We start from the raw sequence: 16163 nt of genomic DNA on the forward strand, positions 1-16163 counted from the left end.
TCTATACCATTCTGTGTTGACTACCGCAAGGTGAACAAGGACCCACAATTTGACACTTATCCCAGGCTGTCCTGGACCAGTTAGGCACTGCTTGTTTTTTCCCTATGCTGGATTTAACCAGGAGCTAATGGTAGATTCCATTGTCTCCAGAGTCTAAAAGAAAAGCTCTTCTCCATCCCAACCACTAAGAAGTGTGTGTGCTCGTCCAAAGGGCTTTCAGCCTCAGTATTTACACTCTGGGTGTGCACCTGTTTACAGCCTGACCACCTGTTAGGTAACGTGTGTCAGTCACTGGTCAGTGCATGTAGCCCCGCTCTTTGAAGATCATCTTAGCTTCCCAGCAGTACTAGCTAGCTACTGTTTTTAATATGCTAAAGTGCTCTTCAGAAATAAAGCTTGAAGCACCTCAGACTGTAAATGGGTCCTTTTACATTTACACACAGTGTTATAACAATGACTGCACCCTACACCCATGAAAATCAAGATTAAACTGCTGTCTGTAAACACACCAGTGCAAATGTTACCACATAACTTTCTGATACGTAGAACAGAATAACTAGTTTTTGTCATTCGGAAAAACAGAACGAAATTTTAGTGCATTTACTCATCATTGGACAATTAAATAAATGTAAATCTGAATAAAAAAAGGATGTGTACCCGTAAGATTATGAGGGAAATTTGTCCACAGAATTTTAGGAAATCTAAATATGCTGCACAGCAGAAATAGCAGCAGAAGAAAAGTGCACAATCACCAGTCCATGTATGAAACTTCACTGCCCTACATATACAGTCATAATGTGCCGTGTGCATATTTATGGAGTTGGGGGCTGCAGTTTGGAGAAGACGCTGTTTTATTAATATACAAGAGTCTAATTGGATGGGAAACTAAACTGTTGCAGAACCTGGCAATCCTGGACCTGGCAGCAGGAGAACAGCGCATGGTGGAGGTGGGTGGAGTCTGTGATGATGATGCTGGCTCTGCCGTGACAGCGTCTGTGAACAACGTCATGGAAGGATGGAAGAGAAGTCCCTGTGATCTTCTCTGCAGTCCTCACCACTCTGCAGCGATTTCTTCTCCGAGGCCCTGGAGCTGCCAAACCAGACGGAGATACAGCTGCTCAGCACGCTCTCACTGGTGCCTCGGTAGAAAGTGGTGAGGATGGGAGGGGTGAGGTGTGCTCTCCTCATCAGGTGCAGGAAATTTAGATGCTGCTGAGTCCATTTGAGTAAATGATGAGAACCGAGAATTGAAAAAAGAACTGAAACAGGACGATTACAGCGGTAGCTGTCACACCTAGTGTTGCTGCCCTGTCAAGGCAAAGAGTAGAGATGACACTATTGCTTTAAATTCATTTGTTTTAATTACACCAGTACACTCGACAAAATGTGAGCTTAGATTTTTGAATATAAACAAACATTTAACTGCACATCCTGTCATCTGGGAGAGATGTATATGAATAACTTTTACAAGCCTGGAAGCTGAGGCACGGCTTAATCCTGACAAGGAGACAAACTTCAGCGCTTTGCACAGACGTCACAACCTCCGTGCAGCAACTTCCAGAGAGATCAACGACCGCTCATTAAGATCAGCCAGACATCTGTCCCTTTCTATAGCTGTAGCTGAGCAAAGCAAGATATCAGGGTGCAGACAAAATAATAAATACCTCAATTTTCAGGTAGATGATGAGACGTGTGGCAGTGGAGTTCACATCTCTGAGCAGCAGAGAAGTGATAAATCCACAGAAAAAAAATCCACTAAAACTGCAAGAAACTCTGCTGTCTGCAGCCCTGTTTCCAAGCAGCCATTTTACTTTTCATTTCACAGGTTTTATGCTTTGATATTAGAGTGTATTGTTTGCTAGATCGAGCAGCATCAGTGACTATAAAAGATATAACCCCACTGCACAAAAACACACACCTGCTGGATGTGACCACGAACACTTGTTACATAGCCTGGCTGCTCCAGTTCTGATCGTCTCTGCTGCTTTTACTGCTACTGATGACCAGTGTTGGTCAACTTACTTGAAAAAAGTAATCAGTAACTAATTATTGATTACTTCCCCAAAAAAGGAATCCCATTACTTTACTGATTACTTATTTTCAAAAGTAATTAATTACTTAGTTACTTAGTTACTTTTTAAAAACACGATTTACAACCTGAAGAGGTGATAAAGTGATAGATCTTTCAGCCCAATTCTACTTTTTCTGCATAATCCATCATACAAAATGTAATCAAATGGAAAAGTCTCTTTTTAAAACTTGTTTTATTAGTTTTAATCTTTTAACTTTATGCATCAAGCAAAAATTTAATTATCTGCAACATTCTCTGACTGGAAGAAATTAGTTTAACATTTAAACCTATTTTCTGCACATTCCAGCACATAAAATAAAATATTTTGTGTGTTTACACTCAGTCTTTCAAATAGATGCAAGTAAAACACAGCAGAAAATAAATAAAGTCAAAGACTCAGCAGTCCTGTTGCTCTATTTTCACCTGTAAAGCAGGAGTGGGGCAGGCGGAGGTTTACCCTGGTGCAGGTGTGCCGCGGTCAGTGGAAGAATCCGCGAGTTTCTCTGTGAGTTTCCCATTACGTCGTAGCTACTCGGTGCTTGTTTGGAAGTTTAGGGTTTTTTCGCTGTAAAAAGAAGTTTTCTTCCCACGCACAGCGGACACTAATGTTTTTGTCACTTTTTATGGAATCAAACTCAAAGTAAGGTCAGTACTTCCACGCTTTAAACGCTGCACGCTCATACTCTCTCCCGCACTCGATATATTATCCATTGTTGATCTGCACACAGCTGTTGTCACGAACGGCGCACTCGCTTACGTCACTGTCATGAGACATTCTCGCAAAAAAATCACGGTTTTAGTAACGCAGTAACGCAGCGTTCCTATGGGAAAGTAACGGTAATCTAATTACCGTTTTTGCAATAGTAATCCCTTACTTTACTCATTACTTGAAAAAAGTAATGAGATTACAGTAACGCGTTACAAGTAACGCGTTACTGCCCATCTATGCTGATGACTAAATTAAGCTAAATACAACCATGTCACTACAATTAAAATGACACATAGCTTAGCATCTTATAGTTCTGCACAGCGTCCAACATCACTCTGTAGCATTCTGTTAGTTTGTTAGCTAGATTAGCTGTTAGCATACACTAATTCTGTTACCCTATATTCACAGAGATGACATCAACTGTACGCTCCACAGAGGCCCACATTTACACTTCATATCAGAATTATCTGGAAATTAAATTTAAAGTTTCACAGAGCGCTCTACAGCCTGGTAACATGGAAACTTTAAATAAAATGTTAGACTAAAAAACACAACAGCAGGAAGTTTAATAAAAGTGTAATTAGTTATTTTATGTAATAACAGGATAGCCAGGAGTCCACATTATTTTCAACAGCTACATTCACAGTGGACGTTAGCGTCAAGCTAGGTTTCCTCTTGGAGAAATACCCTCCCATTCTTTCATTACAGCTGTGCTGTGTCAGATGTTCTGTTGACCCACTGAGAGAGGCATATATATAGTGTGTGTGTGTGTGTGTGTGTGTGTGTGTGTCTACATACATGCTAATCGCAGGAATCAAGCAGGACTCGCAGTCTTCAGCCCCTGAAGATGGACAAACCCAGCACTTCATGAACAGTGTAATCGTGACCTTTGTGCAGTGTTACAAGTACTCAGATCATCGTCTATAGAGGCTCTGGACTTTTACGTAAATAGGATCAATTCACTCCTTGTATCAACAACAACAACATGTTATGAGACTTATTTCTGACCGTTCCCTTTACCCACGCTGCTACAGCTGAGAAACACCAACCAAGTCCCACTCTAAGCCTCCATCCCGCCACCATCAAAACATTAACAGCAAACTCATTACTCAGTTATGGAGACCATGGGAAGAGTTGTTTAGTGAAGTCATTCAGTCAATTAATGAGTCTACATATTTGTGAGTACTTTGAGGACCATTTTTATGTCTATGCAGTGCAAATAAAAGATTAATACAATGGCTAAAACAATTTTAAGCCTTTGTGTTTTATTACAAGATTTGACACTAGTATTTAAACCCGAGGTACAAACTTAGATGCTGAAATGTTTTCCTGTTTCCAAGCAGCTCACTATGGTGACAACTGATTCTTTTTTAAAATGACATTCATGTGTTGTCTGGACATGATTATGTTAGTATAAATATGGTAAATTGTAGAAATGATTGGGTTTTGCACATTTAAAGAATCCAGAGAGTCGTTAAGTTTGCCAGATATGAACTGAATTGAATCCCTCAAACAGAAATGGAGCTGATGCAGACACACACACACACGCACATGGACTGAAGGAACAAATTCCAAACGATGTTTTTCCATAAAAATCCAGGGCAGATTGTTGCAAACAGCCAACATCACTACTCTCAGTAAATGTGTCATGCCTGGATGGGATCTGGTCAATGAGGAGAACTTCCCAGTCGCTCCCAGTGTGTCCTCAGATGCTGCCAAGACACAGTGAGGCATTGGTGCCGCCGAAGCCGAATGAATTTGTGAGGGCTACCCGTCGACCCCGAGTCTGCCATTGCTGCGCTGTGCAGGGAACGTAATTCAAGTCGAACTCGGGCTCTGTTCGGTCCAGGTTAAGGGTTGGGGGCAGGACTTTGTGGTAACAGGCCAGAGCGGTGAAAGCTGCCTCCAGAGCCCCAGCAGCCCCGAGCAGATGTCCTGTGGCCCCCTTGGTAGAGGACACAGCCAGGATGCTAGCACTTTGCTGGAAAAGTCTCTTGATGGCTGCATTTTCTGCTGCGTCTCCCAAAGGTGTCGATGTGGCGTGAGCATTTATATATGTGACATCAGCCAGAGAGACATCTGCATCTTTTAAGGCTGCGGACATGCACCTGTGGAGAGGGTACGAAAGAGGAAGTTTAAGGATAACTTGTTTCTTGGTTGTGTTGTTTTTGCTACCCTACAGATTCTTATTGCTCCATTTAAACAAAGACATGAATGTTTACATGTCAGCACAGATTTCAAGTCATTTTTTTCAGGATGTTGTCATATAGACTTCTCTGTAAAAGGAAAACATACCCATAACAATTGACTGAAACTGTAACCGCTATAAAGAGGACTTGGTTCTCTTTATATTCAAATTGTGAAAGAAGCCTTAGTGTTGCTTTGCCCCCCCGTTGTATCCATATAAGGTGAAATCATGGTATAGGCCAGATTTCTAATGTTCAAGTTATAAAATGTGAGGTCCAAAACTAACAGATGTTGTTATGATGGCTACATCCATGTTTTATACTGTGTGGTTTACACCAGTATCTGCTACAATGAAAGGATTGAGACTTTTAAGAGATAAAAGCATGCCAGCGTATTGACCCTAGTTTGTCACAAATGCTTTATGTGAATACTTCCAGGAAATAAACAGCCTGGACATAATATCACTAAGACAGAGAAGCTGTGCTAAGGGGACAGAATCCCTCAACAACCCCAAACCTCTGATAGAAAACTCAATTAACATACAGAACAGAGAGACCAGTCCAGGCTTGTTGGTGTTTTTAAAGCATCACAGGCATTTTAAGATTTTTTTATAGGAAGACAAGTAAATCTTTACTCATCTTCAACATTTCAACCTGGTAAAACACTCTTACCACCAAGCACAAAGCAACAAGCTTCCTGTATAACTAATTAGGCCAGCAAAATAACATGCTCGCTGGCTCTCACTCAGGCGGTACCCTTCTCCTGCCCCTTCATCCATCCTTTACGATGCTGCTACCAGGTGGATGCAACAAAATGTCAGTAGTCTAAAAAATGGAAAATATAAATTGTAACTAATCTTACACTCGTGTGTTTGTGACTAACATAAAAAAAGCAGCACACACAATTTGAACATGAGAAATAACAGCACATTAGTGTTTGTGCCTTATATCAGCATACAACACAGCTGATCAATGATGTTGTAAACCCGAGGTTGTTTCCAGAATAATATTTTCATAATCAACTGAAAAATGATATTTCAAAACTCTTTCTAAAGCACAGGTACTTTAACTTGGTAACGGTAATACAAGGTATGGATACAATTACATAGCAGCCTATATTCATCTCGTTCTCTACCATAGCCTACCTACAATTAGTGGTCCAGTCCAAAGACATGTGTCCATGTAATTTGTGACTCTAACATGGCTGAGATGAGAGTGAGTTAGATAAAGTGTTAAATTGCATAGAATAGAATAGAGTGCTGTATGAATCTAAAATAACATGTCTGTTATCCTGTCTTCTCTCACTCCAACCGGTCGCAGCAGATGGCCCCGCCCATACATGCCAACCCTCACGATTTTTCTGGGAGAATCCCGAATTTCAGTGCCCCTCCCGAAAATCTCCCGGAGCCACCATTCTCCCGAATATCTCCTGATTTTCCACCTGAACAACAAAACTGAAAAACCATATCCCAGAATTCATAGTGCGGCCCAGCCAATTCAAATTTCCAACAATGGCGGCAGCTAATAAGTTTTAATATTACTCTTATTTCTCTTTCTGGGTCACAAAATAAACTTTTAACATATTTTAAGACAAGAATGTAGCTGTGTAAACTTCAAATATCTGAGCCGGCGAGAACAGCCAACTCCCGGCACATCGTTTTCAAACCCCCGCGGTCTTTCGCTACTCAGGTTAAACATGATATATGAGTCACTCAGATAACTTTTATTGTTTGGCTTTTTTCAGTGTTTTATTTGTTCGTGAGTAAATTGGTTTGGCTGAGGTTAAAGTTATTAGATTAGATTAAATACACCGAGAGAGCTCGTGACGTAATTCTGAAGGCTAGACCGTCCAATTTCACAGTCGCTCACTTCCAGCCTACCCGGCCTTCGGAGGACCCGGCCCACTTAGACCACGAAGGACAGGTCCTCAGGTGGATGCAGCCTCTGAATTTGGACACCACCGCTGTTTCCAGCCACCCCCCACAACAGCCCTTTTGAATGTGTCCTTAATTCTGAGGTCTCAAGGTTGGCAAGTATGGTCCCACCCCTCCCTGAGCCTGGTTGTGTTGGAGGTTTCTTCCTGTTAAAAGGGAGATTTTCCTTCCCACTGTTGCCAAAGTGCTTGCTCACGGGGGGTGATATGATTGTTGGGTTTTTCTCTGTATCTATTATTGTAGGGTCTACTGTACAATATAAAGTGCCTTGAGGCGACTGCTGTTGTGATTTGGTGCTATATAAATAAAATAAAATTGAATTGTATTTATTTTCGAAAAATGTGGCTTAAACTCTGACATATAGTCTAATGTGCACTCATTTTCTTCCACTTACCCAACCCACATAGGAACAGACAACCATTCACATTCACAGCATGGTGAATTTAGATTTACAAATTGACCTAACCCTATGCATGTCTTTAGACTGTGGGAGTAAGTTGGAGTACCTGGAGAGAACCCGTGGAGACACAGGGAGAACCTGCAAACTCCACACAGAAATGTCCTAGGCAAAACTAGAAACTAGAAACAAGAGTACTAACCACCACATCATCTGCCACCCATCAGTAAGACTACAAACATTACATGGAACTGCATGGTTGATATGTACCTGTTGCATCCCATCCATTTTTTTGGTCCTTCTATCTGGGATCCAGTTTTATAAATTCACAGTTTCATAAACACCACTTATGAAATTTTGGGCATATATTTCTGCATGAAGTAACTATATTTGTTCTTACCCTACTTTACTGATTATCAGTATATTTGAAAAATATATAAATAAAAAAACCAAACAAATAAGAAACAGCATCATCAAGTGAGAAAACTTTGAAATGAGTCACCTGAATGCCCCATCACCATCCACAGTAGGAGCAGTTATGTGAGTAGCGTCCCCTGAGAGCCCATAACCCAGGACCTCTGCGTAAATCCGGGCTCCTCTACTCACTGCATGGTTCAGATCCTCCAGCAGCAGCACAGCTGCGCCTTCTCCCATTACAAAACCTTCTCTTTCTGGATGAAAAGGCCTTGAAGCAAGTGTAGGGTTGTTATTCCATTTGGTCGCGAGGGCACGGGCCCTAGCAAAGCCAGCTAATGAAAGTGGCCCCACACAGGATTCTGTGCCCCCTGCAACCATAGCAACTGCATCCCCGTGAACGATGAACCTGGCTGCATCACCTACGGCATGTGCACCTGTGGTGCAAGCGGTGGACACGGCATGATTGGGACCCTTTAGCTTGTGTTTGATGCTTATGTGTCCAGCAGCCATGTTGACAAGGATGCGTGGCACAAAGAATGGACTCACTTTGTTGTAGCCCTTCTCTTGGAAGAGGGAGGCGGTACGAGCGATTTCGTCCAGCGACACCATGCCCATCCCAACAGCCACCCCTGTGCTGAGCTGCTGCTCTGGGCTTTTGGGACACCAGCCTGCATCCTCCAGGGCCAGCTGAGTAGCTCCAAGGGCCATTACGGTTGCTGATGACATGCTACTGATCTCCTTACGAGAAGCAAATGTTTCCTCTTCAAACTGACCCTCCTTGGTTCCTCTGGGCACCAGAGCTGCCACTCTACAGGGGAGAGTCCTGTACTCTTCTGAGTCCAGGGAAACTACCCCACTCTGACCTTTGATCAGACGGTCCCAGGACAGAGCAGTGCCTGTGCCCAGAGGACAAACTAACCCTATTCCTGTGATAACAACCCTCCTTCTTTGTTGCCGTCCAGAGCTGTGGTGCCTAGACTCCTGATTCGGACAAACACCGGCATTCTTGTGCAGAAGCGTCCTTATGTTCTGTGGTCTCAACCGTAGTTTATTCCAACAAAACAGTGAAAAAACAGACATCCTGCTGTCTGTGTAAGCTTTGACAGCTTCAGGCTTAGTTGGATTGGAGTTTTTACTGTAAATATCAGAGGAAAAAGGAAATATAATTTAGAAAAAAATATATAAATTACGGACTTACATAAACTAATTACAGAACAGACCAGACTAGAGTTAGCGGTTATTTATGATGTCCGTGTCCATGCCTTCCTTGTGTTTGTCTTCAGCTGTATTTAGGTAGTATTAGTAAAGGCCAGATCCATTTAAATGGCCAACAAAAATCAACCAACTCAATACCACAGGAAGAAAACATATAAAAGTGTTTAATTGTGGATAATTATGGCAAAAATATTCAAACACATTTTTTTAAGTCCTTCAGACGAATCAAACATTTATTCAGGCTGTGATGGGGCAGCTTCCTTTAGGACCCTAAAGTAGCTACTTAGCGTTAGCGCATTGAAAACTTACAAGACTTTTCCATTTTTTTTACAAGAAATATCAACATGGCTGTTTCACCAGCGGTCACGACGTTGTGTGAGAATCCAAATGAAGTCTTCTTAGATGTCACAAAGTTGTTACTTACATACGCGGACAACATTATAAGGTAAGGCAACGAAACGCTAGGAAAGCTTACCCAGCTGCAGTCGAGCCTCGGTGTTTTGTACGCTTGTAGCCGTTAATGTAATGCCCTTTAGCTTTTATGTCACTCGCCGAATCCTAGAAGATCAGGGCATAACTATTGAAATGGGTTTAAATGACTTAACAGAAAACAGTTTTTGGTTATGTAAAATACATTTATATATTTACACGTTGATTAAGCGATTTATTGCTACAAGGACAGTAACGCTAAATATGTCAGTGCAGGTGTCAATAAAGGTGAATGCTAGTCTACTCTAAACGACCACAGAAGTATGTGTCATAACCATAGGTGTCTTTGGTTTGCACGTGGGTCGTTTCATCTGAAAATTATGTTTTGGGGGTTTGTTTGTTGTTTGTTTGTTCGTTTTATTTTTCTGCTTGACCATCTGCTTATGGCTAACCAACCAGAGATATAGTGGCGGTGGACAAGAAAAGGAAGTCAGCTGTAATGATAGATGTAGGGATACCAAGTGATAGCAACGTCAGGAAGAAGGTACACGAGAAACCCGCCCCCACACAAACTCTCTCTTACTGTAAAAGTGAAATCAGGATCTGTAAATTGAGGCGGATCAAAAAATGTCTGAGTATTGGCTTCTCAAAATATGAACTGCCCCGTGTTTGAGCACACTGAAACCAACTTAACACTGCAGAAGACAACGAGCAGCAGTTTCTGAATGGTATATCTATATACCTATTACTATTTTGTTTTTGTTGTACAACACGTCACAACTGTCACTGTATCGTGAAATTTAAATGAATAAAAATAAAACTTTCTAGTTTTTGTGACTATGAATTTCACATTTTCTAATTAGCATTCTTCATGTTTTGTTTTGCGTAATTGTAAAATGCAACCTCGTAGCATTCTGAAATATCTGTAATAGTTTCTGAGATGTTCATGTTCAAACATTGCCTCAGATATCCGGAAAAGTACTTTATATATGAAGCTAACATTTTATAGTGATCAGTGTACATGTGTAAACTTTGAACCATGATTTTTTGGGGGTAAATTGACAGTTAGTGAAGCAGAGGGCCCACGATAATTTGCAATAGAGTAATCCATATATGTTGTCTGCTTAGCTGTGATGATACTTGTGTAGAAAAACAGTGGATTCAAGGCACATTATATCTGCTGGCAGATACTGGACAACTTAAATGCCAACACTGAAAATGTGCGATTGGTTAGTATCAGTCAGTATTCCTGATGATTACTATTATGTCATCTCTAACAGGTATCCCAATGAAGAGAAATACAGATCAATACGCATTGGGAATCCAACTTTCTCCACAAAGCTGTTGCCTGTCAAAGGTGCTGTAGAATGTCTCTTTGAGATGGGATTTGAGGAGGTAATTTATTCATTTCTACTGTACCAGGTGGCTTCTATTTTAGAAGCAAGCTGGTGTTTTTGCTGTGTAGAACTTGCCTAGAAATCCATTGGACATTTCTCACTTGCTTGACTGTGAGCAAACTACCTCTTGCCAGGCTGAGACTCACTTAGTCTTCCCCAAGTCTGCATCAGTGGAAAAGCTGAAGCTCATCAGGGAATCTATTGCCACAGAAAGGGACCAGAGGCTGCGTGAGGGATGTCCTGTCCAACCAGCTCCTGTGCCTGCTGCAGCTTCAGCAGCAGCGAGCTCTACTGCTGCGGCTAACCTATCGGCAGCATCACCAGCACAGCAGCCACCGTCCGTGGTAAATAAAGACACTCACTGATGAATCAGAGAGTAGAGAAACCCTGATTAAATTTGGTCATGCCAACTCTATCCTCTTTTTACATAGCATAGAGACCTCCTTGGACAGATTTGTGACAAATAAAGAATATAACACAGAAATTAGCCACTTTGAACATTAGTTTGTAACTGTGTTGTGGATTTTCATCCAAGGATATTGGACAGCTGACCAAACCACCTGGCATTCCAGGGCTGGGACATCTTACAATGATTTAGCTGAAGTCATGTGATACAGTTATTAATTATGGATAACAAGACTCACTCTATAAGCCAAAAACACAAAGGATCTTCTTTTTGTTACTTTTATTTTGAAAGGATCTTCAGTTTCCTGATCTGTACAGAGGATATTTTCTCTACAACGTGGACAGAGAACTGAAAAAATAAAGCAGTGTGACTTTATATCAGTTATGCTTTCAAGTTATAGGACATCATAGTTTCAGTAGTTAGTGAAGAAATTATTAATAGCACTATTTTAAGCTTCCGCCAAATGCCTGTACAACGCCTGAACAACATTCACTTCCTTGAATGACACATTGGAGACCTGTCTGTTTATTTGCCTCTGTGTCAGGAGAGCAGCATGAGCTTCTTTGTGACTCTTCAAACAAACTTCCAACATGTGCTGCTTTATGAAAACCCTGAGCTGCAGCAGAAAGCCCGGAGTTTGATCCCTCACCAGGAGCTGTACTCTGCTGCTCAACAGAAGCTGAAGGAGGCTAATGAGTCTGACCCAAGTAAGAAAATTTCACCCACAGAAAACTTGGATATGTAACGTGTGTGTGTGTGTGGTGAAGTTTTTGACTTGCTGTCCTGTTTTCAGAATGTAAAATTGGAATAGAAGACTTCTTGGTGCTGGAATTGCTCAGGTGGTTCAAAAATGACTTCTTCACCTGGGTGGACCGTTTGCCCTGCCACCTCTGTGGAGGACAGACTCAGAACGCTCCCTCCCTCAGTCCTAGCACCGATGACCTCCACTGGGGAGCCCAGCGAGTGGAAAACCACTATTGTCAGAGCTGCCGGGTTTCCACCAGATTCCCCAGGTGAGTGTAGGTTATACGTTTGCATTTGGTTGCAAAACAAGTACGGCGAGTTAGGCAGGGATATGTTGCTTTCCACTGCTCGCTGAACAATTTTCTATGTAGAGAACAAAACGAAGACATCAGCAGAATGTAGCATATGAAGGTATGTAGTTAACAAAGATATGGGCAGCGAAACATAAAACAACAAAAAACAAAACATGTTTTAACTAAAAACTGTTAAGAGAAGCAGAATTCTGTTTCACATTGTTCTTGGATCACAAAAAGTTTACAAAATGCAAGAAAAAGAAAAGAAATATTCAGATGTTCACTGTAGAAATCAAAGACCTACAGAGGCAGAAAATAACTCTAAAACCTAAAAACAACAAATGTTGGAATGTGTGTAGAAAGAAATACTGAAAATTAATAAACACAAATTTCAGAGAATATGGGATATATTAAACAGCATTATTAAAAAATAGTTGTGAACAGCACAAGGAGTTCAATATCTTACTGATAACTACATCATAAAGGATGATGGTGCTGACGTAGTTTTAACAGTTAGTTTGTAAACGCTGGATCAAATCTGTCCTGAGCTCCTGCCATCTGAAGACTGGGATCAAAGCCAGATAGAAACACGTGTAAATACAGTAAAGCCACTGATTGTAGTGATAGAGATACAACTGTAAAGAGCGTCACAGAAGGATCTCAGAATCTGTAACATTCACATCAGTGAAGTTCATAACAAAATGAGGTGTGTGTGTGTGTGTGTGTGTGTCTGTGTGTGTGTGTGTGTGTGTGGCTGGCATATTTTGGATGCCTCGTCTGTTCTTGTTAACACCAGGTATAACAGTCCTGAGAAGCTGCTGGAAACCAGGAGAGGGCGCTGTGGGGAATGGGCCAACTGTTTCACCCTGTGCTGCAGGGCTGTTGGCCTTGAGGCCAGGTACATCTGGGACAGCACAGGTATATACGTCATTGGACACCTTTTCTGCTTCTCTGCTCAAAGAGGAAAGATGTCAGTTTACTCTGCTCTGTCGTGCTCTTACATTTCTCAGCGTCACTGGATCATACAGACTGTTTAACTTGAGTTTGTATCATTTTAAGTAACATAAAAGATGAGCTTCAGTGTATATGTTGACAGGACAGGCTCAAACCTGCTTGTACATTAAGAAAACGTTATCACATCTCCTAAGATTCCTGCGTGATGTGCTGGTGCACACGTGTGTAAATGAGTCGTGTTCCCTGTGTGTTTCAGACCATGTGTGGACAGAGATTTACTCTGTCTCTCAGCGCCGCTGGCTACACTGTGATCCATGTGAGAATATCTGTGATAAGCCTCTTCTGTATGAGGTCGGTTGGGGGAAAAAATTGGCCTATGTTCTGGGCTTCTCCAAGGACCAGGTACAAGAAATGGACACATGCTAGTACTGTTGTAACTTGTACTACTATTGTATTATTATTTAATACGAATGCTGTTATCTGCACTGTACTTTCTCACTTTGTGTTGAGGTATAGATGTTTCTGTGTTTAGATATCGACTCCCCCTCAAAGTCAAAGTTGAGTTAAGTGTATATATGAGATTATATTGCTGTCTTTGACACGGCCTCTTTCATGTTTATATCTTTGGGGGGGGGATAGCCCTCACTAGCTTAAGAACAGCTCAGATAATTACAGCTGGTTGTTTGAACAGTTGTGGGTGTGTGTGGATTTGTGCTGTAGGTGGTTGATGTGACATGGAGGTATTCCTGCAATCATCCAGAGGTTGTGTTGAGAAGGACCAGGGTTCAGGAGGCCTGGCTGCTGCACACCATTAATAGGCTCTCTGCAGTGGTAAGACTAACTCACTTAACAGACTAATTACTGTGGTGTCTCTGGTGTAAAGCACTCACCTGCTGCTCTGTCATTAAAGCGGCAGCAGTTCCTGAGTCCAGAGAGGAAGAAAGAACTGACAGAGAGGCTGCTTGTCGAGTTGGTGGAGTTCATCTCTCCGAAGAAACCTAAAGCAGGAGAGCTAGGCGGGCGCAACTCTGGCTCTCTGGCCTGGAGAACAGCTCGGGGAGAGACCAGAGCGAGCAATGAAGAAACCTCCACAGAGGTACGGTACAACAAAATATGGCCTCTGGCATCGGTTTGAGCAGACATTTAAACAGGCTTCTTGTTATCAGCAATATACTAAATATCCTTTTGATTCTGCTGTAGCTATGGCATCAACATGTACAGAAAATGACACAACAATGCAATAAACACACAGCTTTCTCAGTAACACATTTTGATGATGCGGCCTCTCTTCAGTTGTTGAGTAGATTCACCGTTTGGAAGTGTACATTTTACTGAAAAAGTATGCGTTTTCTTTCCAGGCTGTAGGTTTTGTGTTCACTCCGACTGACAAAGAGAAGAGTGACAGGATGCTCCATATACGCTACAGCGCCTCCAAAGACCAGTACTGCCGAGTGTCCAATGGCTCTGAACTGATCCAGAGCTGGTCTCAGTGCGCGTGGAGCACGGAGTCAATTTTCAGAAAGGTGGAACATGATTGGCAGATGGTATGTTTGTTTTTGTTTTATAGCAGTGTCGTTATCTTTTACCTTTATTCTCTGTATATGTATAATTGTCAAGCACTAAGTGAACAAATGCTGGTCTCCTGTTCTAGATGGACAGTGCCAAACCTCTGTTAGAGCTCATTCTACTGAGTTTGTTTTAAACAGCATAGAAAAATACAATTATTTTTTCTGAGCAGCAGTTTAAAACTAAAATACGATTATCAGGTTAGAAAATGTTTAATAACAGTAGGTGTGGAAATGTCTCTTAATGCAAAATAGAGAAAATTCATTGAGTGAACGTGGCAAGAAAATCTGGATTTCCACGGAGTGGATGTGATTGCATTTCTTTAGGTGTACCTGGCTCGGACAGAAGGCTCTCCTGCAGGAGGAATCAGCTGGAAGTTTGACTTTGCTCCAGCAGGAATGAAGATAAAGTCTGTCTCTATCATGGCCAGTAGCCAGACCTACCACTCTGGGAAAGCCTGCTGGCATTTGCGCTCGGGCCCGTTTACTGCAGAGTTCTCCGGAGGTATCGGCATTTACATATATTCAGCATCCTGTTTTGTGTTGCCATGAAACCACCTGACTTCCTCCCCCACCTTTGAACTCTTAGATGGCAGTGCGCAGTCCTTTTCCAGTCTGTGTGGCTCTTCAGAGTTCATCGTTGCAGCAGAAGTCAGCGGGGGCACGGGGGAAACGGCATGGCAGCATTCTCAGCTGTTCAGACAGAGCTTGAAGGAGACGGAGGAGTCTACGTTTGAAGTCATCGTTCATCTTCAAGATGCTTAACACTTAAAAATACTTGATCACTCTGACATGCAGAGCTGTTTGGGTTGTAGTTTCAGTGCAATATAGAATTCCTCAGGATGATTGGACATGCATGGCCTAATGATGGACTCATTAAGATATGACTTTCATTCCTGTCACACAATTTAATCTCTTACTTTGACTGAAGGCCATTTAACATGAGACTTGCACAGTTTTAACCATAAAGCCATATAGTTTTGCAATGTTTCCCTCCACTGTAAATGTGTTTGCAATTTGTAGTGCGTGGAGACGTTTCACACTCTGTTCTGTTAGGGTCCGAGTACTGCAGGTCTGTTGTTACTAATAAACTGTTTGATGTTAAATCTGCAAATTAAAAATGGGCTGTTTACCTACAATATTCAGTTATGTGTCAGATAGTACATTTAATAATGCTGTGTTGCTCTCGTGGTAAGATTTGAATTAACGAAAACACGTGAGGGCGCGTGGTAACCCTGGAGTAAAGGTAAAACAACGTATTCGTAGCACTAATAATATTACGCTGCCTGCTGTGACGAAGCTCGAACGGACTTTTACCGCCATCTTGTGTTGAAAAAAGGAGGAAGGGTTACTATAAATGGACCTGTCCTATTGGTTGAAACGCCGGTGCGTTTGAAAAGCTTACACCTGATTGGTCAGCATATCTACGAGACGGTTCGGCGTATA

The 16163-nt window shown here is 41.8% G+C and overlaps 2 protein-coding genes across 2 annotated transcripts; one reads left to right on the forward strand and one right to left on the reverse strand.

Moving 5' to 3' along the window:
• Positions 1-3393: 3393 nt before the first annotated feature.
• oxsm (3-oxoacyl-ACP synthase, mitochondrial) lies at positions 3394-8975 on the reverse strand. The gene is made up of 2 exons (XM_085378130.1): positions 7800-8975; positions 3394-4888 (listed from the first exon to the last, which is right to left on the reverse strand). Exons 1-2 carry the CDS (start codon positions 8792-8794, stop codon positions 4486-4488), a joined length of 1398 nt encoding a protein of 465 aa, XP_085234256.1. The 5' UTR covers positions 8795-8975; the 3' UTR covers positions 3394-4485.
• Positions 8976-9204: 229 nt separating this feature from the next.
• Positions 9205-15836, forward strand: ngly1 (N-glycanase 1). Its single transcript, XM_085377930.1, has 12 exons — positions 9205-9374; positions 10639-10753; positions 10890-11099; positions 11706-11868; positions 11955-12174; positions 12995-13116; positions 13409-13554; positions 13873-13983; positions 14063-14248; positions 14511-14696; positions 15045-15222; positions 15307-15836. Exons 1-12 carry the CDS (start codon positions 9274-9276, stop codon positions 15480-15482), a joined length of 1914 nt encoding a protein of 637 aa, XP_085234056.1. The 5' UTR covers positions 9205-9273; the 3' UTR covers positions 15483-15836.
• The last annotated feature ends 327 nt before the right edge of the window (positions 15837-16163 follow it).

The sequence above is a fragment of the Diplotaxodon limnothrissa genome, linkage group LG18 (assembly GCF_057381915.1).
Source record: "Diplotaxodon limnothrissa isolate DT_005_m linkage group LG18, D_limnothrissa_male_GT1.1, whole genome shotgun sequence".
Classification (NCBI taxonomy): Eukaryota; Metazoa; Chordata; class Actinopteri; order Cichliformes; family Cichlidae; genus Diplotaxodon; species Diplotaxodon limnothrissa.